The 23,164-nt window shown below is 43.4% G+C and overlaps 1 protein-coding gene across 10 annotated transcripts in view; it reads left to right on the forward strand.

Annotated features, from left to right (window-relative positions):
- Positions 1 to 23,164, forward strand: part of SENP6 (SUMO specific peptidase 6) — a 187,038-nt gene that overhangs the window by 89,198 nt on the left and 74,676 nt on the right. For 9 of the 10 annotated variants that reach the window (XM_045010858.1, XM_045010854.1, XM_045010861.1 and 6 more), the window contains 2 exons: positions 6,140 to 6,210; positions 19,414 to 19,559. In XM_045010858.1, the coding sequence (XP_044866793.1) occupies positions 6,140 to 6,210; positions 19,414 to 19,559 (217 nt within the window). The remainder of the gene's footprint in view (positions 1 to 6,139; positions 6,211 to 19,413; positions 19,560 to 23,164) is intronic. The other variant, XM_045010856.1, reaches the window with a different exon arrangement.

A 23,164-nucleotide genomic window follows, 5' to 3' on the forward strand; every position in this document is an offset into this window, starting at 1 on the left:
ATTCAGGATTTAGTGGATTGATTGTAAATCAATAGTATAATATTGTGCTTTCTGTTACTTTCCAAAATAAAATTTAAAGGGATGCTGATATGTCAGCCTTGGCCCTCATATTTTAACTTCATAAGGGGTATTACAACTTTTTCTTTCCCTTGGTTTTTTCAATTTTTTAAATGTTCATGATTCCCCTTCCCCCCCCCCCCCAATTTTATAGTGTGTGGATTTTTAAGAATCAATTATTTTCCTGTTAGTGTTTGAATTGGGCACAGCAGGGATTGTTAGAAAAATAAATTGTGCACGGTCACAGCCCCAATTTTGTGTGTGCAAAAGTGAAGCAGCAGCTTCTGTTAAATGTTACTAAGAACCACCACCAGCAACTAGGCTCCATAGACATATAAAGTTGCGAGGGGCTTTGTCTCCCCCCAGCACTGTGGAAAAAATCATAGAGCGGTCCTTGGAGAAACACAGTTCTTCCTCTCTCTTGCTCCACCCAGGAGCTTTTCCCAGTTGTTTTTTTGCCTTTTTTCCCCGTATCCAGTTCCCATCAGGTAATGAGATGATTTTTGGGAACAAGAGACCACAGGGAACAAGCCTTTGAATGTAGTGGGTCCCAGACTATGATCATAGAGGTTCTTGGTCTGGTTCTGAGAGCCATGCTTCCTTTTCTCTACTTTGCAACAACATGGCTGCTGAGCCGTAAGCCGTTTGGGGCAGAAATTCAGGCTCAACATCTGACTTTGTAGGATCTCCAAGACAGTAGTGGTTAATCTGTGTGAGATGAAACATAGCTGTGAGAGGTGACTGCAACAACAGAAACACGTCAGGCAAGCCTTACGCTTCTTGGACAGAAATTCCACACTAAAATCGTATGCTTTGAAAGCTAAAAGTAGTGAGCCCTCCTTGACTGTTTTCTTCTGGCTGAGGTGAAATATGGAATCTGAGAGTATCCTGGAAGAACAAATCATTTAGATGGCTAGGAAGTGGCCAAGGGTCAGCATGTTCCATACCCTGCCACTGAACAGAGTGGGCTATTATTTTGTCTTCCTTGTTCCAGGAAGGGCTTGATATTCAGTCCATGTTATCTGCTATGTGTTGCTTCTTCTCTGGATTGCTTCCCTCAAATATTGATTATTCTCCTTCTACTTGAGGGAACAGAAATCAAAGTTCTTGTTTGTTAAATAAGTAAGTAAATGGAAAATCTCAAATGAATTGAATTCCCAGTATCTGGAACCTGTTAATGATTCTTGTAGAAAAATGTGGAACGCATAGAATTATTTTTAGGGCGCCTATTATCAAGAGAAATTTGCATATTCCTTTTTGCAACAGTTCATTGGCTACCTCCCATAGGACCTGCAGGAATTGTACTCAAAGCAGAGTGTTGTACCTGCTATTTGACATGCCCTTGATGCCTCTTCAAAATTGAAGATGACTGGCTTGAGATTTATAAACTGGATTGAACAAGAAGGAATTTGCCTCAGAACTTTTAAAAAAAAATGCAAATGCTTTCTTGGGCAGGTCATAAGACATGTCTTTCAAGTTGTGTGTTTGTATATCAAACATTTTGTTTCGTTCTTAAATGATTAGTTGAGAGCAAAAACTAAAATGGAAACCATACAATGAAAATGTACCACCTATTTAAAATTTTCTGCTCTACTGGGGTGGAGCCAAATTTCCTGGTGTTCAAGTATGCTGCAAGTAATCCTCCTGGTCATATATAACCTTTGTTTTACCAACTCTAAAAGCTTTCAGTTATTGTTGTTTTATTCTTCTGTACAGCTTTTTAGGTGTGAGGGTTGTTTAGACTGATTTTGAAGCAATTCAAGATTTTTTTGCCGTGCCCTCTGTCATTGTTCCTTAGATGCCACTTTTCCGAGATAGATGGGAAGCCAGGCCTGAAAAGAATACATTTGGGCACTTCTCAAATCTTTATATATCAGCAATAATCTTAACACATCATTTATTTCAGAGAGAGACAAAATAGCAAAATAAAACGCCTAATGAATAGGTAGGACAGTTGAAAAAAAATTCTGTCGTCATTTTGAGGTATGCATGGATGATATAGATCTGGAGTTGCTGGCATGCATGTAATGCAAACAGGATCAAATAACTAATTCTATTGACAGGACAGATGGCCCCAAACATTTCCCTTTATCTCTTTGGTGGGGAAAAAATGAGAGTGAGGAATATGAGTTCTTGGAGCTAGAGTGTAAAGAAATGTATTGATTGTATTTTAGATCTTAGACCTGAAGACTGAGGTCTAACCCACATGTTAGACCCAGCAAATTGAGTTCTGCTGAAAGATCAACTGACAGAGATAATTATTTTATGTTGCATTATGTTAATAACTGAAAGCTCACAACAAACTGGGAGAGAAATGGAAGCTGGGACCTTTAAATTTCTTTGAGGCTGAGCTTCATTATGAAGAAACATAAGTCTGTCATTGTAATCAAGGGGTATGTGTAGATGCCAATAAAAAACCCACGGCAACAAGTCTCAGAGCTCAGGTCAACTGCCTTGAGCTGAAGGGCTAAAAAATAGCAGTGTAGATGTTCAGGCTTTGGCTGGTGCCCGGACTTTGAGACCCTCCCCTTGCAGAATTTCAGAGCCTGGGCTCCAGCCCAAGCCTGAACGTCTACACTGCTATTTTTAGCCCTGCAGCTCAAGCCCTGCAAGTCTGAGTCAGTTGAGCTGGATTCTGAGACTTGCTGCCACAGTGTGTGTGCGTGTTTGTTTTTTATTGCAGTGTAGACATACCCATGTAGACCTTTTGGGAATTAAGATATGGTGGCTCCTGTAATTTTGTTTATGGCTAAAATCTATGCTCTTAAACTTCTGAAAAATATAGAATGCTTCAATAAAAAAGGATGTAGAAAAAACCAACTATTTCAGAATATCTTTTTGCTGATGTCTCCTGTTTTGAGGAAGGTTAGAAATTTAGGAAGTATATCCTTTAATGTGCTACTAGTATGTAAAATATGTTGTTTTCTTAATGCAATGTTATTTTCTCATACCTGTCTCCCCCATCTCTACTTGTCACTTGTATGCTATCAGTAAGGGTATGTCTACACTACCCGCCAGATTGGCGGGTAGTGATTGATCTATCGGGGATCAATATATTGTGTCTTGTCTAGACACGATAAATCGATCCCCGAACGCGCTCCCCATCGACGGGTGAGCGGCGGCCGTCAATCCCACACCGCGAGGACGTGAAGTAAGTCGATTTAAGATACATCAGTGTCAGCTACGCTATTCTCGTAGCTGAAGTTGTGTATTTTAGATCGATTTCTCTCTCTCTTCTCCCCCCACCCCCCAGTCTACGCCTAAGAGATAGATATGCACAGTTGACTTTAGGATTTTGGAGAAGGTTGAGGTGATTTCCACTCTCTTTTCTCTCTCCCCCCCCCCCATAGCTTATTCTCATTATAAACAAATAAGCAAAGGACTCAAAGAAGGAAAGAGCTTCTTACGCTGGCACCTATGCATAATTATCAATCCAGGCTTTTTTTTTTTTTCATTCTGCATACAATTTTGGACATGTTTGCTTTTGGCTATTATGTGCTCCTTGTAGTAATTTTTGTAATTGGCAGAAGACTAGATATAACTGTTATCTGTTATAACTGTCCAATACCTTGAAATGTGACAATGGAGCAAGCTTGATGGTGCCTTGCCTTGGCTGAGCGCAAAGCTTAAGTTAGGGAGCCTGCAGTATACTGTTGAATGTCATTTTAGTGTTCAACTTATTTTTAATTGTTGTTCAGCAATATATGATATGAATGTGAGTTCAGTGATATATATTTTAAAATTTGTATGATATCAGAAGTATGAATACGCCATGATAAATTTCTATTTCACCTGCTGAATTTACTGTGCATTGTTAACTGTGTGTTAAGATTGGTCAAGAAAAGTTGAAAAAGGAAGATGCATAAGAGATCTAATTTTTTTCCCAAAAAATTATTATGGCATGCTTTAGCTATGTCCAGAGATCTTGAATTGTCAAACTAAGTAACTTGGTAGAGCACTTAAAAAGCCACTTCACCTTTGATTTTTTAGGGTGTGTGTGTGTGTGTGTGTATGTATCTAATACTTATACTAAGCCTGTACTTTCTGTTGCATTCAGATATTCAAATACTATCAAATAGTTTTAAAAACAGTAATGTCAAATATGACACAAGTCAAGGCATGTTCTGGTTGTTGAGATGAGGGGATTGTTAAAATACAATGGTAATAGGCTCAAATCATTCCAGTAGCAAAACTATTTTATACTTTTATATCTCCTATACTGCATTAATATATTATAGTTCTAGTTATTGCTAATGTTAGTGATAAATGAAATATTCAAGGTACAGCAAGCTAACTACATAATGCCAAGTGATATCTCGCATATGCTTTTGCTTTACAGGATTACACCTTAACTGTTTTGGTTATACTGTGAATCTTTTGCCTTTTTAATTTCTACCAAAACAAGTCAAACAAAAAACCCACACATTTTTTATAAATGTGTAAGACTTACTGTTTGGTTCAACTTACATGCATATTAAAACACAAACTTTGAAATAGAGTTGCTGCACAAACATACTTGTCACAGACACAGAAGCAAAGAAATAAAAAGTTAAGGCACATACCATTACATGTTCTTCTCTTCCACCCCCATGCACAAATCCTAAACTATCACAGCATCCATATGCTACATACCACGTTTTTATCAAACTACTCCCACTACCATCCCTACTGCATAACGCTATCATCAAACTGCTGCCACCCAACACTATGGATGTTTGGTGTAGTTGTTTGGTAAAAAAGGTGCCAGAAGGCATTGTAGATAAACATTGTTAATCAACAGTAGAAACCCTGAAAAAAATTCAGCCAGAGACAAATTTCAAACACTTGCAAGTAAACATTTATTATTTAGAACCAAACAAACTACATATAACATTAAAGGACTGGGGTGGGCAAGGGGAAGGGAATTTATGCTACATACTAAGCTCATTTCAGAATGCAAGCTTATTGTGTCACAGTCAGCACCTCTATAATTTTTCTTCAGTTTCCCCATCCAGTACCAGAAACCTCTAGCTAACTCATCAGCACCTTAGTGGAGCTGTACGGTTAGCACAAGCTGAGTAAATGCACATTTCATCATTTTTATGTATAGAATATACAGAATTATTCTCATTCTGTTTAACAGCAGCTTCTGCAGTATTAAAAAAAAAGTAGACAAAGTGGTAAAGTATTTTAAAGTGAAGAAATGCCAAAGTTAAGATAGCACATACACATTTATCTTTTCATATGGAAAATGTGAATTTTCAGAGCTTGCATGCTTGTTTCTAAAACTAATCATGGGGGGGAGGGGAAGCAGCAAACAGGAAAAAAAATAAGTAGTAGCCATCCATACCTCCTCTGAGTAGTAATTAATGTTCAGTAAACATCAATCAGGCTTTTATTTAGTTAGCACAAAAAATTGACACTTGCACATGTGAACTGCAACTATCTTTCTTTCAGAAGACTGAGGAATTGTTAAAGTGCTTGGGTAATATATATTTTAAATTGCATATTTTACATTTTAACATTTTCATACCCTTCTAATTTGGCCAAATTACAATGTTTTTACAAAGAAACAGGAACTGTTCCTCTACCAAATTCAGTTTTCTTATTTCTACCTGTTTGGGCACTAGATGTCTATTTAAAAAAAAATGAAAAATGTCTTTGTAATAGGAAATGTGTTCTTAGTCACTGTCATTCTAAAAAATGGATCAATCTTTTTTAAGGTAATTTTTAAAGGGGGAGAAAAGGGGAAACTTTCAGGCAGATACTGGGCCTGGAAAATTTCATCCTGAAATGTGAAAGATCCCAAGTTTTTAGCCACTGAAAAAGGGGATTGAGGCTGGAAACACTTATGAGTTTAGATGAGTGTAGCTAGTACTCTGGCAGTCAGATTTAGGTAATTAATTTGTCTGTATCAGAACAATGAAAAACAGATTTCAGTGTGTGTAGTATATAATAGGAAAAGCTGTTAACTTTCTTAATTCAAATATATACATCTTCATAGTGCTAAAATTCATATTTCTGGGTTTGGTGAAATGTATAACAGTGTCACAATACATTTCAATTTCTGTCAAGACTACAACTATATTAATTTTTTTTCCAGAAAAGAATACCCCCCTCATTTTCAGAAGATAGAAATTGACCCTATTAGATTACCTCGGCCTCATTTGGTGGGTAGGTATCCTTAGTGTTTCATTTACTTTAAACTAGGAAGTAAGTCTTTATTTTCTTAAATAAAAAACTGCTTTGAACATGTCTGCGCCAAATTCTATAATCACACCTATGTGAATCTGTAGTATATCCATTGATATCAATAGGATTTCTCTGTATTTATACAGGTGTGTATGAAAGCTGAATTTGGCCCTTTGTGTGGACTGAATTATGCAATACATGCTGTAATATTGTTGTGAATTTCAAATTCGATCTCAGTTTTTAAAAGGTGAACTCAAATGAAAAAACTAAACTATCAGTGGTTGAAATGGTGTTTCTGTAACACTGCAAAAGTGTAGTATATGATGTATCAAACAAGTAAGAATCCCTGCACTGAAGATCTTAGCTTTATACAAAAGAGAATGGCAAAATGTCTTTGTAGCTTTATATTCTTCATGGAGCAGCATCTTGAAGCAGGAGACTAAGGGATGGATTTGTTTTTTATTTAACTATAGTAGTAATTGTTTTGTAATAGCACTCCAAAATCCCACTCAGAGTTGAAACCTCATTGTACTAAGGGGCTTTACAAAGAAATAGGAAGATATGAACCCTGCCCTGAAGAGATTACAGCCTAATTTTGAAACAAGACTCAACTAGTAGCAGCCCAACAGACTGGGGCCGGGGGGGAAGTTGAGAATCAACAACTGATTACCCTGGTTCTTTGTTCGATTCCTTGTTAGAGCAACTGGGGGCTGCTCTATCACCAGCTGAGTCTTAGGGACCGTATGCCAGCTGGGGGAATTTGAGTTATTGCACTTTAGCCATGTTCCCTCTCCATTTTTTGACTCACCCCTCTACGTTAGGGGGTGAAAGGAATGTGGTGTGGGAGCTGGTGATTAGACCTGTCTCTGTGCCTGATGTGGACTTCCCCATATCAGGGGAATTCTTAGTAGAGAACTGTCAGGTGTTTGTTCCCTTTGCACTGCATAGGCAACTTAATGGGATTAGAACAGGGCAGAGTATATGCCCTTAAGTATTGGTTGTGGCCCCATTAAACTTTCTGAAATAATATTCAGCCCACAGGCTGAAAAGGCTGGATACTACTCAATTAGGAAGAGAATCCAGACTAATAGTAACTATTGTTAAAGTATTTTTGTCATGCCTTGAAATGTTTTATAAGTTAGTTCAACAAACAAAAACCTAGGCGTACTAACACTTCAAGAGTCAATAACTCCGTGTAGATTACTTGAAATATAAATTGCAAGGTCTATGTAAAACTTATTAGCTATAACTAAGCAAACTTACAGTGGAGAAAAGATGATTTTTACTTCCTAAATATGCACACTTTTCTGAAAAATCTACATATTTCATGGTTGGTAACTCTTTAAAAAGCTTTGTATTTCTCAGTGATTTACCTTTTGTGCATGCTGGTTTATATGTTTAGTGTCCTGAGACTGAGTGTAACAGATACCATGATGCTTCCTAATGGATGGATAATATTAACGGAAATGCAGAAAGAGAAACCAGGAGTTGTAAAATATGAGAAAAGAGGAGTGTTAGATACTTGAATGTCAGAAGTGGTGGATAAATCAAGAAGAATCAAGAAGTGCCCTTTCAGTTTTGCTAAGAGGAGTTTGTGAATCAGTAACTGGTTAAAAGACAGGAAACACAGGGTAGCAATAAATGGCAAGTTTTCAGAATGAAGAAAGGTAGATAGTGGTGTCCCCAGGAATCTGTATTGGGGCCAGTGCTGTTCAACATATTCATAAAGATCTGGAAATGGGGTTAATAGTGAGGTGGCAAAGTTTGCAGATTATACAAAATTATTCAAGATAGTGAAGTCTGAGCAGACCGTAAAGAGTTCCAAAGGGATCTCACTAAACTGGGTGACTGGGGCAACAAAATGGCAGATGAAATTCCATGTTGATAAATGTAAATTATTACATATTGGAAAGCATACAGAATGATGGGGTCTAAATTAGCTGTTACCACTCACGAAAGATCTTGGAGTCCTTGTGGATAGTTCTCTAAAACATCTGATCAATGTGCAGTGGCAGTCAAAAAGGCTAACTGTGTTAGGAACAATCAGAAAGGGGATAATGAGACAGTAAATATCATAATGCCACTTAAAATCCATGGTATGCCAAAACCCTCAAATACTGCATGCACTTCTGGTCACCACATGTTTAAAAAGCTATATTAGAAATGGAAACGGTAACAGAAAAGGGCAACAAAAAAGATTAGAGGTATAGAACAGTTCCCATATGAGGAGAGATTTAAAAAAACTGGGACTGTTCAGCTTTGAAAAGAATGATGGGGGGAGGATATGATAGAGGTCTATAAAATCATGAATGGTGTGGCGAAAGTAAATAAGGAAGTGTTATTTACTCCTTCACTTAACACACAAACCCAGGGGTCACCCAATGACATTAATAGGTATCTGGTTTAAAACAATTGAAAGAAAGTAGTTTTCCACACATGCACAGTCAACCTATGGAACTCATTGCCGGGGATGTTGTGAAGGTCAAAAGTATAACTGAGTTCAAAAAAGAATTATCTAAACTCATGGAGAATAGATCCATCAATGACTACTAGCCAAGATGGTTGGGGGTGCAACTGCATGTTCTGGGTGTCCCTAAGCCTCTGACTGCCAGATGCTGGAGTGGATCACAGAAGACAGATCATTTGATAATTGCCCTGTTCTGTTCAGTCCCTTTGAAGCATCTTGGAATTGGTCACTGTTGAAAGACAGAATACTGGGGTAGATGGACCATTGGTCGGATCCAGTACGGCCATTCTTATGTTCTTGTGTTGCTGTCATCCACCCACATCCTCCTCATCAACATTCTTCTGTGATTTGTGTCTCCTGGCTCAATTTTCCTCTCCTCATAAATTTACATACTCTTCTTTGGTGACTTCAGCTTCCATGTTGATGACTAATTTGCTTTAGCTGCATGTTTCCTCATCTTCACCTCTTCTTTCCACCTGCACCCATGGTTCAAGTCTCCCATTCACCAAAGAGTTTGTTCACTTAACTTGCTCTTCCCTTAGCACTGCTCTCGCGCTCTCTCTCTCTCTCTCTCTCTCTCTCTCTCTCGCGTCAAGTTCCACCTCTCTGACCATCACCTGGTCTCATTCACCATCACATATCAACCCCCCTTGCCTGTCACTTGACTTTGATTGGAAGTTGTGTAAATCAACATTGATTTTTCTCATCTGCTGTCAGCCTTCTCTTCCCTGCCCTCTCTCCCCATGATACGTTTATCTGTTCTCCCCATGCTTCACTCTTCTCCACCCTTAACTCTTTTGCACTTCTCTCCCAGTGCAATGTCTGCCTTGCCAACCCTTAGTGCTGGCTCGTTCCCAATATCTGCTTCCTCTGCTCCTGCTCTAACACTGCAAAGCTTCTCTTGTGAAAATCTTCTCAGTTCTATAATCGTCCAAGCTAAGCAACTATGTATCTTCAATTTAGCTGAATCCCACATCCACAATCCCAGCCACCTTTTTTCTACTTTTAACTTATTCCTCAAATCTTCCCCACCTTCTGCCTCTACTTCAGTGATTCATGCACACTAAATCCAGAAGGGACCACTGTTGATCTAGTTTGACCTCGTGCATAACTCAGACCATAGAACTTTCTCAAAATAATTTCTGTTTGAGCTAGTGCATATGGTTTAGAAAAAAAAATCCGGTGACACTTTGAAATTTTCCAGTGACACAGAATCCATCACAATCTCTGGTAATCTGTTTCAGTGATCAATTATCATCACTGTTAAAAAATGTACAACTTATTTCCATTTTGAATTTCTCTAGCTTCAACTTATAATGATTGGATGTTTTTATGCCTTTTCCTGCTAGATTGAAGAGCCCGTTATCATAAACTGTGATCAGCTCAACCTTTTTTTTTTTCTTCTCTCCTTTTAAGCAAAATAGACTCAGGGAGGTCAGCCACTGTAAGGCAAGTTTTCCAGTCCTTAATTGTTCTCATGACTCTGCTTTGAACCCTCTCTAATTTATCAATATTTGTCTTGAATTGTGGACAGAAGAAATGGACATGCTGTTGCTGCAGAGGTCACAGTATTGCAGCAGTGCCAAATACAGAGGGTGTAATAACCTCCATTCCTACTCAAGATTCCCTGGTTTATACATCCCAGTATCATATTAGCCAGAGGCGCCGACTTCCTAATGTGCTGAGGGATGCTCTGGCCCACCCCCACTCCATCCCTGACCCCAAGCCCACCTTGCCTCTTCCTGCCCCAGTCCATCCCCTCTGTACCTACTGTGGGCTGATCTGCGGTTCCAGGAACGGACTCCTGAGTCATCTCAGGATGCATATATAAATCTGTGGTAGAGATCATCCTCAAATTGAGGGATCGACGATTATGACAACCGCATTACAAACACGACAGACAAGGCCCCCACCGACTTGGTATGGACACCCTTGGGTTCCACCACCCCAGTGATGGTATTGTTACCCTTGGGCAGCCCATAAACCCAGTTCTCTAGGACCTCGAGAGTCTTCCTTTATCTCCCTGTAAGGCAGTCTCCCTCAGCTTCCCTTTCTAGACCCCCTGATCCTTGAGAGGAGACCTTTTGAGGAGCAGGAGGCAAGGTTGGCTAAAGAAATTACTCCAGTAACACACATTTCATCATCATCTCCAGATGAAACTGTGATGTGTCCTCCACCATCTAGGGCAGACACATTCAAACGATTTCAAGACCTCACCAAGAGAGTGGTGGACTCGCTTCAGATCCCCCTTGTATTGCACTCCAGATCAATGAGGCCATACTAGACCCAGCCAAAATCATCTGGCAAACACTGGCCATGATAACATCCACATGCAAAAGGGCAGACAAAAAATATTTGTTACCTCTAAAGACGTGGACTTCCTTTTTTTCCCTTCCATCAGCAAACTCCCTTGTGGTAGAGGCTATAAATGAACGTGGCAGACTGCTAAACCAACACCTTATGACAAGGTTTGGAAAAGACTGGACTTATTTGACAGGAAATTGTACTCCTCAACAACCCTGCAGTTCAGGACTGCAAATTATCAGGCCTTGATGGTGAAATAGAATCACTTCAATTATGGGAAACTCAGTTCCTTTATTGATCATCTCCCAAATGATCAAAGAGAGCAGTTCCAAGCTATCATTGCCAAGGGCCAGCTTCTGGCAAGGACAGCACTACAGACTGCATTAGATACCATGGATACAGCTGCCTGCTCCATATCAATGGTGGCAGTAACAATGAGATCTTCATGGCTTTACAGTGGAGGACCTTCCATTTGAGGGATCCAAACTCTTTGTGGAGAAGACAGACGCTTCAGTCCACACACAGAAGGACTCGAGCCACATTTCAATCTGTGGGGATCTATATACACAGAAAAGAAAGTACAACAAAGTGCAGACATCACAAAGATCCTAACCAGTCCAGTTCCCATCACCTCAGCGGAAAAGACAAGAGATACCAAAACAAAAGTTGACAGCCTCCTCCCCCCCCAACTTCAATTGTACAGCCCTCAACATCGAAAAATCAATTTGGAGACATTGGTCAAGGCCCTAAACTATCATTCTCACTATCTACATCTCTTCGGACACCTCCTTGTTCTTTTTCAACAAAACTGGGAAAAGATAATCTTCCTACCTACTTGTCTGATGTTATCTCCAATGGTTATTCAATCCACTTTACTCCTTATTCACTCATCCTACAACAAAAAGATTCCTCAAGTGTCTGGGTAATTTCTTCCCACAACTCAGATGTCTTACACCAACATGAGGCCTTAATCTGATCCTTAAGTGCCTTAACAAGCCTCCTTTTGAACCCACGGTCACATGCTCGCTTATATATCTATCTATGAAAACAACATTCCTAATAGCCATCACCTTGTCTTAGCTAACTGGGGAATGTCACACACACACACACACACACAATTTTAGCTATAAGATCACACTGAGACCACACCCAAAGTTCCTCCCAAAGTTTCTCTGCCTTCCATATCAACAAACTTATTCACATCCCAACTTTCTTGCCAAAGCCACACTGTGACAAGAGTGTGCATCCGAAGAAGTGGGTATTCACCCACGAAAGCTCATGCTGCAAAACTTCTGATAGTCTATAAGGTGCCACAGGATTCTTTGCTGCTTCTACAGAACCAGACTAACACGGCTACCCCTCTGATATGTGACGAGAGAAGCAATATTACATACTCTGTCAGGAGAGCTTTGGTGTTCTATGTGGATAGAACAAAAAACTTCAGAAAATTTCCTAAACTGTTCTTTTTGATTGCAGAGGTCTAAAGGATCCTCAGTCTCAAATCAAAGGCTCTCTAGATGGATATTGAACTGCGTGTGACACAGTTCCTCCTCTGCCTTGGTGGGTCCTGCGCTTATTGGCAGATTTGCTCGCCTCAGAGATTCACAGCAGCCCTCGGTTTGGTCACTTTTGCTACTGGCCAAAACCTGCCATTCACTCAGTTAACTTCATCACTGGCCAGCATGAGGAAAGGGGAGGAGAACAATCCCTGCAGTCTCTGCTCACCTACATAGTGGGTCTGGGGACAGGCCAGGGACTTTCCCCTCTGGTGGGACCCACAGTCCAGGTCAACTCCTTTTGTGTCAAATAGGGAGTTAGGGGGAACCCGGGCCCACCCTCTACTCCAGGTTCCAGCCCAGGGCCCTGTGGATTGCAGTTGTCTACAGTGTCTCCTATAAGAGCTGCATGACAGCTACAACTCCCTGAGCTACTTCTCCATGGCCTCCTCCCAACATCTTCTTTATCTTCACCGTAGGACCTTCTTCCTGATGCCTGATAACGCTTGTACTCCTCCGTCCTCCAGCAGTACGCCTTCCCACTCTCAGCTCCTTGCGTGCCTCTTGCTCCCAGCTCCTCACACACCCCTCACTAACTGAAGTGAGGTCCTTTTTAAACCAGATGCCTGATTAGCCTGTCTGTCTTAATTGAGTCTAGTAGCTTCTTAATTGGCTCCAGGTGTCCTAATAAGCCTGCCTACCTTAATTGGTTCCAGCAACTTCCTGATTGTTCTGGAACAGCCTATTATCTTACCCAGGGAAAAGGGACCTGCTTAATCTGGGGCTCATGTATCTACCTTCTATCACTCTCCTGTAGCCATCTGGCCTGACCCTGTCCCATGCATTACCTATTGCTATTATACCCTCAATCTTCAACCTCCATCTGCAGTTTGAACTCATTTCACAAGATCCATTTCCTTTCCTATAGCCTTCATGAAAAACCTTCGCATCACAGAAATATGCAGAGCAGCAACTTGGGCTCATACTTTTGCGGAACATTATGCGATCACCTACAACTTGACATCAGATTCTATATTTGGATCCATGGTTTTTATCATCAGTACTAGACTCTACTTTGAAGCCCCAACCCTCCATCGGGGTACTGCTGTAGAGTCATCTACAGTGGAGCACCTGTAGGGACATTACTCAAAGAAGAGGAGGTTACTTACCTTGTGCAGTAACTGTGGTTCTTCGAGATGCATGTCCCTATGCGTGCTTCATTTCTCACCTTCTTCCCACGACTCAACGCTATCTACTGCAGAGCTCTTAAGGACTCTGTGATATAGAAGGAACTGAAGACATTTCACCTGTTCAGCACTAGATAACCTCAAGGCAAGGCATGAGACAGGGACAGCACATGTGCTACCTAAAATCTCTGAGCTGAGGCATAGGGACTCGGATACACCTATAGTGGAGCATCATAGTGGGACAACTCTAGAAAAACTAGAGTTACTGCACAAGGTGAGTAACCCCTTCTTCCCCTCTCCTGTCCAGCTCTCTATGCTACCTCCTATCTCAAACACTGTGGGCAACACTATCATCCTGCCTGTTGCTCAATCGAATAACCTGGGTGTCATCTTTCACTCCGACCTGGACATAGACCTACCCAGGCTATGTCTAAATCTTGCTGATACTTTCTGCACAGTAAAATACAGCCTTTCCTATTATTCCTCAGGTCTGAAACTCTTATCCAGGCTATTACCTCATGTCTTAATTACAGCAATTTTTTTCTCTGGCCTTGACAAATGCAGTCTTGTCCCACTCATATCCATTCAAATGCTGTTGCAAAGGCCATTGTCCTAGCCCAACGTTTCTCAAACTTAATTGCACTGCGGCTCCCTTCTGACAACAAAAATTACTACATGACTCCAGGAGGTGGGTACCGAAGCCTGAGCCCACCCAAGTAAGTGTGTGTGTGGAGGGGGCAAAGCCCAAGTCCCGCCGTCCTGGGTGGGCGACCTGGCCAAAACTGAAGCCCAAGGGCTTCAGCCCTGGGCAAGGGGCCTGTAACCTGAGCCCAGTCGCCCAGGGCTTATGATCTCGGGCTTCAGCTTTGGCCCCAGATAGTGGGGATTGAGTGTTGGCTCTAAGCCCCAACAAGTCTAACGCCAGCCCTGGCAACCCCTTAAAACAGGGCCATGACCCCCTTTGGGGTCCTGACCCTTAGTTTGAGAATCATTGTCCTAGCCCAGTGATTCTCAAACTTTTGTACTGGTGACCGTTTTCACACAGCAAGCTTCTGAGTGTGAAACCCCCCCCCATAAGTAAAAAACACTTTTTTCAATATATTTGACACCATTATAAATGCTGCAGACAAAGCAGGGTTTGTGGTGGAGGCTGACCTCTTGCAACCCCCCACATAATAACCTCACGACTCCCTGAAGGATCCCGACTCCCAGTTTGAGAACCCCTGTCCTAGCCCATTACTTTGGCTATGTCACCCCTCTCTTTTCATCCCTCCGTCAGCTTCCCCCTCTATTGCAGCACATATAAGACACTTGTCTTCACTTTGAAGGCCCCTCCCAGCCTGTCCCCACTCTATTTATCACGTCTCATTCACTGTTAAGAGGTTGATGTCCACCTCCAGTCAGCCAATAATGCCAGTCTGTATTGCCCACTTGTTAAATTTTCAAACAAGCACCTTTGTGCTTTCTCCGTGCTGCCCCTCGTGCTTAGGAGGAGCTCCCCATAAACATCTGTAAAGCTAACTCATCCTCATTCAAGCCTTCCTTAAAACTACAAAAAAATTAACAGTTAGGCTGTTGGTGTGCTGAGACTTCTGCCTATCATGCTGATCAGTATTGTTTCCTTGTACACCCCTGTTGGCCTGTCATCTGTCTCTTACATTATAAGCTTTCTGGGGCAGGGACCATCTTTTTTTGTTCTGTGTTTGTACAGCACTTACGTCAGTGGGGTTCTGGTCCAAGTCCAGGACTCATAGGTAATGTGGTAATGCAAATATATAATAATAGTATATTGGAGATATTGAGTTTCCTTGGTAGGGATCCAGATTATCAAAGGAGAACTTGAGGTAATATGCATTTTTACCCAATGGACAGTGTCCTAATGATTATGCTGGAATTATTTCTCATTTTATGTTAGTATTAACTGAAATATGTAAACATTTTAAACTTTAAATTCTGTATATGAATAGAATCCCCTTAAAGTCCAATTATTTCTTGATTGAAAATAGATCCTTCTCTAAATGTAAGAGTCAATGATCCATGCAGTTGTCAGGGAGATGGGGCTGGGAGGGAGAATGGGACAATCAATACTTCATTTAAATGGCATGTATATCTATTTTAAATAGTATAGCCTTAAAAGAAAGTTCTAATGTAAAATAAAATATTATAATTAAATGTAGTTAGAGTAAATTGCACATTTTATTAAAATCTTGAAATGAGAAGCCATTATTTTTACAACATTGTGCAAAGTAGCCCTGAAAAGAATAGCCTGTCTGAAAACATTTGTAAACTAGGGCTTTTTTGCATTAAGGATTTTTTTGTACCAGTTTAGCTATGCTAGTGTAGCTCCACCAGTATAGATGAGCTTCACCTTTGTAGAGTAGGGCTTGCACAGAAACAGCTTATACCAATGCATAACATTTACACTGGGTTTGTACCAGTGGAAAAACTCCCTATTAAGACAACCCTTGGTATTTCACAGTTGTTCCAAGTAAGTGCTCCCATCAGTAGATTTCCTATGGAAATCACCACCTCCTTGACTGGCCTTGCCTTTCCTCATTTCTGAGGTAGCATTGGCTCTGAGCTTTTCATGGTAAAGCAGAAGCTGTAGGAGTCATGTACTACTTCCTTTTCTTTATTCCTGGCAGAGTTTCCATTGCCAGAGACTGGGTGCTACAGGTGTGGAGCGAAGTTAGCAAGGTGTTTTTCAAGACAAGGTCGCCTGCTAGGAAATAATATTAAAATTACAGATTTCACTGAGGCATACCCCAGTTCCATTTATAAAATGGGAATCTACAAATGGTGACTGATTTTTAAAACACAAAGTTCAACATTTTTCTTGTGGTTTTTTTTAATCCTTTATTTAGAAGATCATTAGTAGGGCCCTATCAAATTTGTGGCCATGAAAAACGCATTATGAACCATGAAATCTGGTCTCTCCCCCTGAAATCTAGTCTTTTGTGTGCTTTTGACCTATACTGTACAGATTTCATGGGGGAGACCCGTGTTTCTGAACCTGGGGATCCAGGCCCAAAAGGGAGTTGCAGGGGGGTCATAGTATTATTTTAGGGGGGGCTGCGGTATTGCCACCCTTACTTCTGCACTGTCTTCAGAGCTGGGTGGCTGGAGAGCGGTGACTGTTGGCTAGGCACCCAGTGCTGAAGGCAGCACCCCACCAGCAGCAGCGCAGAAGTAAGGGTGGCCATGCCATGCCATCCTTCTGTGCTGCTGCTGGTGGTGGTGGATCTGGCTTGAGAACTGGGCTTCCAGCCAGCAGCCGCCATTCTCCAGCTGCCCAGCTCTGAAGGCAGTGCTGCCGCCAGCAGCACTACAGAAGTAAGGGTAGCAGTACCATCGTCATCTGTCTTCCCCCCTCTCCCCCCCGCCAATTTGGGTCAGGATCCCTACAATTAGAACACCGTGAAATTTCAGATTGAAATAGCTGAAATCATAATTATGAAATTTAAAAAATCCTATGATTATGAAATTGACCAAAATGGACCATGAATTTTTTTAGGGCTCTAATCATTAGCTATTCCTCTATGTAGTTGGAACTTAATTGGGTATTATGTCTGTTGGTTACAGCTAGCTTTAATTCACTAGCAAAATTGCCATATGTTTATCATGCCATTCAGCCATGCAGATATGGCTGAATGGCATGATAAATCAGATAAACATAATATTAACAATAAAAAAAGAGACATAAACAAATACCCAAAAAAGGGAAGGTGGAGATGGGGAAGAAGAAAGGGAAAAAGCTGATAGCTCACAGAATGCCAGACTTTCATTCCACCTGATCTATCTCAGCATTCTTTATCCAAATGTATTAAGAAATGGAGTCCAGATGTCTTCAAATTCATATAATTGCTCTCCATGTCTATAAGCGCTTCTTTTTTTTCACTGCCAACTCATACAGGTCCAAATGGCATTGCTGTATTCTGGGTATAACCCTACTTCTCCATTTTTGTAAAATCATGCAGTTGGTAGTTATAACAGTCCTCAAGAACCCAAGTTTTTGTGATGGAATTACTCCCAGTGTAGTAGGTGCAGAACCTATGATATAACTTTCAGCTAAGATTTGGTTGCTGAAACCAAGCACTGTTTTCACTCTTGTGCCCACCTCTTTCCATGTCTGCCTGAAAGTTGGACAGTCCCATAGCATAGGTATCAGAGTTCCTTTTTCTTCATTACAGTGCCAGCAAACATCAGAGGACAAGACCCTATCTTGCTCAACCTTTGTGTCATTGAGTATATTTTGAATAGAATCGTCTTTGCTGTATTGAGTGTAGCCTGAGATCCACAGAAGCATTTTTAACATGTATAGTCTGCCACTGGGATTCTTTTAGGGGCTGTGATAACTCCCCTTCCTATGCTTTCACAAAGCACTCTAGACCACTGGATATTTTCTTTGATAGTAAAGCATACGTAGTGAACATAGGCTTGGGGAAATTATGAAGCATTCCAAGGTCCCTAGTAGGTCTGGGGCCTGTGACAGTCCTAGGGCATCCAGACCAAACTGATACATTAGCAAGTGTGTTAGTTGTAAGGATGGCCACTCTACTGAGGGTGGCAGGTCATATGGTTTCTTTAGTGTTTAGAAAAGAGAGAAGAGCCTTTATCCTTGACTAATTGGGAAATCTGTTTCATGCCCTTGCTCAGCTAGTTCTTTGTAATTATAGTTGCAAGTTTGGGTTACACTTGATAGGTACTTTGTGGTGATGATGAAATTGGTACCTCTTAGCTAGGATAGTCCAGACCCTCCACACAGCCACCACTGTAGGCACGTTATTTTTTTTCCATTGGACAAAAAGAAGCACCCAGGAGCTCCATGGGAGGAATTGGATGCATTAATACTCTTTCAGCTTCCTCCTGTATAGATATAAGGGTATTAGAATGCTGGAACCAATTTGACATCTGTAACATGATAAAAGCACAATAGTAATTTTGTACGTCTGGGAGCGCAAACCCACCTTTTGGCTATAGGGAGCTGGAGTTAATGGGCATTGATTAGACAGAGGGATATAGATAGAATATAGAGTAGTCTAGGCAGAATATTTGTTTTTATTGTACTAACCATTCCCTACAGGCTCAGGGAGAGTGGGTGCCACCTATTTATATAACAAGTTATTTGACAGAGTACGGATTCTAAACTAGTGAAGATAAATTTATTAATGTTTCTTGGTACTTGCAATTAAGTTCCTCAATATACATCAATTTGCCTATGGAAAAAGCCCAACTACATGACAATAGGGAAATAGTTCTGATTTTTTCCAATTTATTTTGTAACCAGATATTGCTCTGAATTTTTGAATTAATGAAAGGGAGGTTGGAATAGTGGTTTCTGGTTTTTGATGTATGCAAAAGGGTATTGTCTCCATAGAACATCAATTTATACTCCATGGAACCAAGTTGTATGCCTAAGATATCTTAATGAGCCTGTACAGCTATTGCCAGGGGCTCAAGAGCCAATTAAAAAAGTTAATGGGGCCAGCAAACACAGTTTTTCTAGTACCCCAGAAGAGGCTGAAGAGGTCAAATTGTTGGTTGTGATATGGGGGACTAGGTAAGAATATAACAGTTGGATCCAGGAACTAAATATAGGTTCCAATCCAAATTTTTCTACAGTGTAAAACTTATACCTCCAGCCCACTCCTGTCAAAAGTCTTTTCTGCATCTAAAGCTAATACATTGATTTCTCTGTGTTAATTTATTTGATTTTTTTTTCCCCCCATAGAAAGTATAATGGAGAACACAGAAGAGTCGGGATCAGAATCGGAATCTGAAATTAAGAGGAAGGTACAACAGAAACGTCACTGCAGTTCATGTCAATCTGATTTGCCTCTGTCTCCTGCTACAAAAAACTGTTTAACCCACTTAGAGGTGGGTTAGATACAAAATGCCTAGTTCTATTTTAACTTCAGAAACAAGTAGCATTAGTAAGACACAGCTCAAGTTTCAGAGTGGAAATAGTTAGTTTTTAAAATGTTTGTAACTGGGAAGGGAATGTTTTGGTGATATAAAATATGTCTATCTACCACTCTGACACATCCAAATTGTAAAGGGTCAATATTGGAACTGTGTATACCTTTATAATATTTATTTCTTCAAATGATGATCCCTATTTTATTCTGTGGAGGGTAATATGCATGTGCCATGCATCTGGAGATTTTGGAAGTAGTAGTATCCATTGGTCTGTGAATGCACTCTGGGTCTGCGCATGCACCCTTGATTTCATCTGAAGTGATAAAGGGCAGAGCGGACTGCCTGTGCCCGCGGTTCCTTCTTACAGCCACATGGTCTGAATCGGAGCCTCAATTGTTTTCTCATCTCTTGGAATATACTTTCTGAAACACAGAAAAAAGACTTTTATTCTTGTATATAGTTAGTATGTCAGTCAACAGTGCTATTCTCCAACAGCTCCACACTGTCTGGCATACTCTGGCCACCTGTTCATCCACCCCAGAAGGGGGTGGAAAAGAGATGCTATATATACCGTATTGTCCCGAATATAGGCCGCACTTTTTTCCCCTAATTTAAGTCTTTAAATTAGGGGTGCGGCCTATAATCGGGATCTTGAAAAAAAACAACAATAAAAATAGGGTACTTCAAATCCCAGCCGCGGCCGGGAATCAGAGCGCTCTGGGCTGCCCGCCGCGGCGGGGAGCCCAGAGCCCTTTAAATCCCAGCCGCGGCGGCGCGGCCGGGAATCAGAGCGCTCTGGGCTGCCCGCCGCGGCGGGGAGCCCAGAGCCCTTTAAATCCCAGCCGCGGCTGGGAATCCGCGCGCTCTGGGCTGCCCGCCGCGGCGGGGAGCCCAGAGCCCTTTCAATCCCAGCCGCGGCTGGGAATCAGGGCCATTTCAATCCCAGCCGCGGCTGGGAATCAGAGGGCTCTGGGCTGCCCGCCGCGGTGCGGAGCCCAGAGCCCGTTAAATCCCAGCCGCGGCGGGGAATCAGAGGGCTCTGGGCTGCCCGCCGCGGGCGGGGAGCCCAGAGCCCTTTAAATCCCAGCCGCGGCGGGGAATCAGAGGGCTCTGGGCTGCCCGCCGCGGTGCAGAGCCCAGAGCCTTTTAAATCCCAGCCGCGGCGGGGAATCAGAGGGCTCTGGGCTGCCCGCTGCGGCGGGGAGCCCAGAGCCCTTTAAATCCCAGCCGCGGCGGGGAATCAGAGGGCTCTGGGCTGCCCGCCGCGGCGGGGAGCCCAGAGCCCTTTAAATCCCAGCCGCGGCCGGGAATCAGAGGGCTCTGGGCTGCCCGCCGCGGTGCAGAGCCCAGAGCCCTTTAAATCCCAGCCGCGGCCGGGAATCAGAGCGCTCTGGGCTGCCCGCTGCGGCGGGGAGCCCAGAGCCCTTTAAATCCCAGCCGCGGCGGGGAATCAGAGGGCTCTGGGCTGCCCCAGCCGTGTCCCTGCCTCCCCCGCTGCCGGGCTCTGGCCACGTCCCCGCCTCCCCCACCGCCCGGCTCCACCCCGTCCGCGTCCCCGCCTCCCCCGCCGCCCGGCTCCAGCCCCATGTACCCGCCTCCGCCGGCCCCGGTCTCAGGGCCGCCCAGAGGGGGGGGCAAAGGGGGCAATTTGCCCCCGGCCCCACGAGAGTTTTTCGGGGCCTCTGGAGCGGTGTCCTTCACTCGCTCCCGGGGGCCCGGAAAACTCTTGCGGGGCCGGGCGCAGGAGCTTCTTCTGCTCCTGGTCTTCACCTGCGGGGGGAGGTCCTTCCGCTCCGGGGCGGAAGGACCCCCCACTGCCGAGTTACCGCCCAAGCGGGACCCGCTGCCGAAGTGCAGCCCGGTCTTCGGCGGTAGTTCGGCGGCGGGGGGCCCTTCCGTTCCAGGACCCGCCGCCGAAGTGCCCCGAAGACCCGTGGCGGGGCCTCCCACCACCGAATTACCGCCGACCGGGCTGCACTTTAGCGGCGGGTCCCGCTTTGGCGGTAATTCAGCGGTGGGGGCGCCCCGCGGCGGGTCTTCGGGACACTTCAGCGGCAGGTCCCAGAATGGACGGCCCCCCCCCCCCCCCGCCGAAGACCTCGGGCCCCCGGAATTCTCTGGGTGGCCCTGCCTGGCCTCGCGCCGCCTGGCACCGGCCTCGCGCCGCCCGGCGCCGGCCCCGGCCGCGCGTCCCCCGCCGCCCGGCGCCGCATTGCCCGTCCCCATCCCCGCGTCCCCCGCCGCCCGGCTCCGGCCCCGCATCCCGGGGCTCCTGGCTCCAGCCGCGGCCGGACTGTAGTGCCGCCAGCCACATCCAGGCAGCGCAGTAACGGGGCAGGGAGGGGGTGTTGGAAAGAGGGCAGGAGAGTTCGGGGTGGGGGGTGGATAGGAGTTGGGGGGGTCAGAGGGCAGGGAACAGGGGGATTGAATAGGGGCAAGGGTCCTGGTGGGGCAGTTAGAAAGGATCAGGGGATGGATGGGGCGGTGGGAGGCAGTCAGGGGCAAGGGTTCCAGGGGCTGTCAGGGGACAGAGAGAAGGGGTGGTTGGATGGGGCAGGGGTCCCTGGGGTGGGGGGAGGTGTCAAGGAACGCGGGGGGTTGGCTGGGGCAGGAGTTCGGGGGGGGGGGCCATGATTCCTAACCCTAAGAACATTTGCTAATGTTGTTGATTGTTGTGCAGGGGAGAGGGTGAGAACTGTTCCCATCAGTCTCCTTGTTGTCCATTCCTTTTCCCTTCTTTATTTACAGTATAACTACAAAATAGTTTACAATATTTCTGAGTATATAACATATGCCGTCAAAAGCAGGACTACCAAAAGTGTTAAAAGTGTTAAAAATACTGGTACATGTCTTCCTATTCATTAAATAAAATACTGTTTTACTGTTCTACTAATGTGTATATTTTAAGTTAAAAAAAGTTAAAAATTTAATTTTTTTAAAATAGCACCAAACTTTAAGGGTGCGGCTTATAATCAGGAGCGGCCTATACTCGGAACAATACGGTATTGATGAAGGGAACTGAGTTTTTCTCACCCAACCCCCCAATTCCCTGGTTATACAAGCAGCCACGGAACAGGCCAGGCAACATCATTTGTGTTCTACTCCAACTGACAAGGCGGGTAGGAGATTGGACCTCATGGGTTGTAATGTATTTTCTTAAGCCAGCCTTCAGTTTTGGCTCTCCAGTTACCTTGCTTTACTAGCAAAATAGGACTTTCTGAACTATGATCAGTTAGTGGACTTTGCTGAGAAACTTCCCCAGCAGGACCTTGCCCAATTCCATACTATCATAGAGGAAGGCAAACTGGTTTGCCAGGATGACACTCCAGGCCGTGGTGGGTTTGGTGGACACATCTTCACGCACTGTGGCCGCAGGGATCGTCATGAGAAGAGAAACCTGGTTGCATTTGTCTGGGAAGTGCAGGATACCATTGAAGACCTCCCTTTCAGTAACTCTCTCCTCTTCAACCTGAAGACTGATGATTACCTGCACTCCCTCAAGGACTCCAGACTACTCTGTGATCACTGGGTGTATATATACACACCAGCACCCAAATGCAGGT

This window comes from Mauremys mutica, chromosome 3 (genome assembly GCF_020497125.1).
Source record: "Mauremys mutica isolate MM-2020 ecotype Southern chromosome 3, ASM2049712v1, whole genome shotgun sequence".
NCBI lineage: Eukaryota > Metazoa > Chordata > Testudines > Geoemydidae > Mauremys > Mauremys mutica.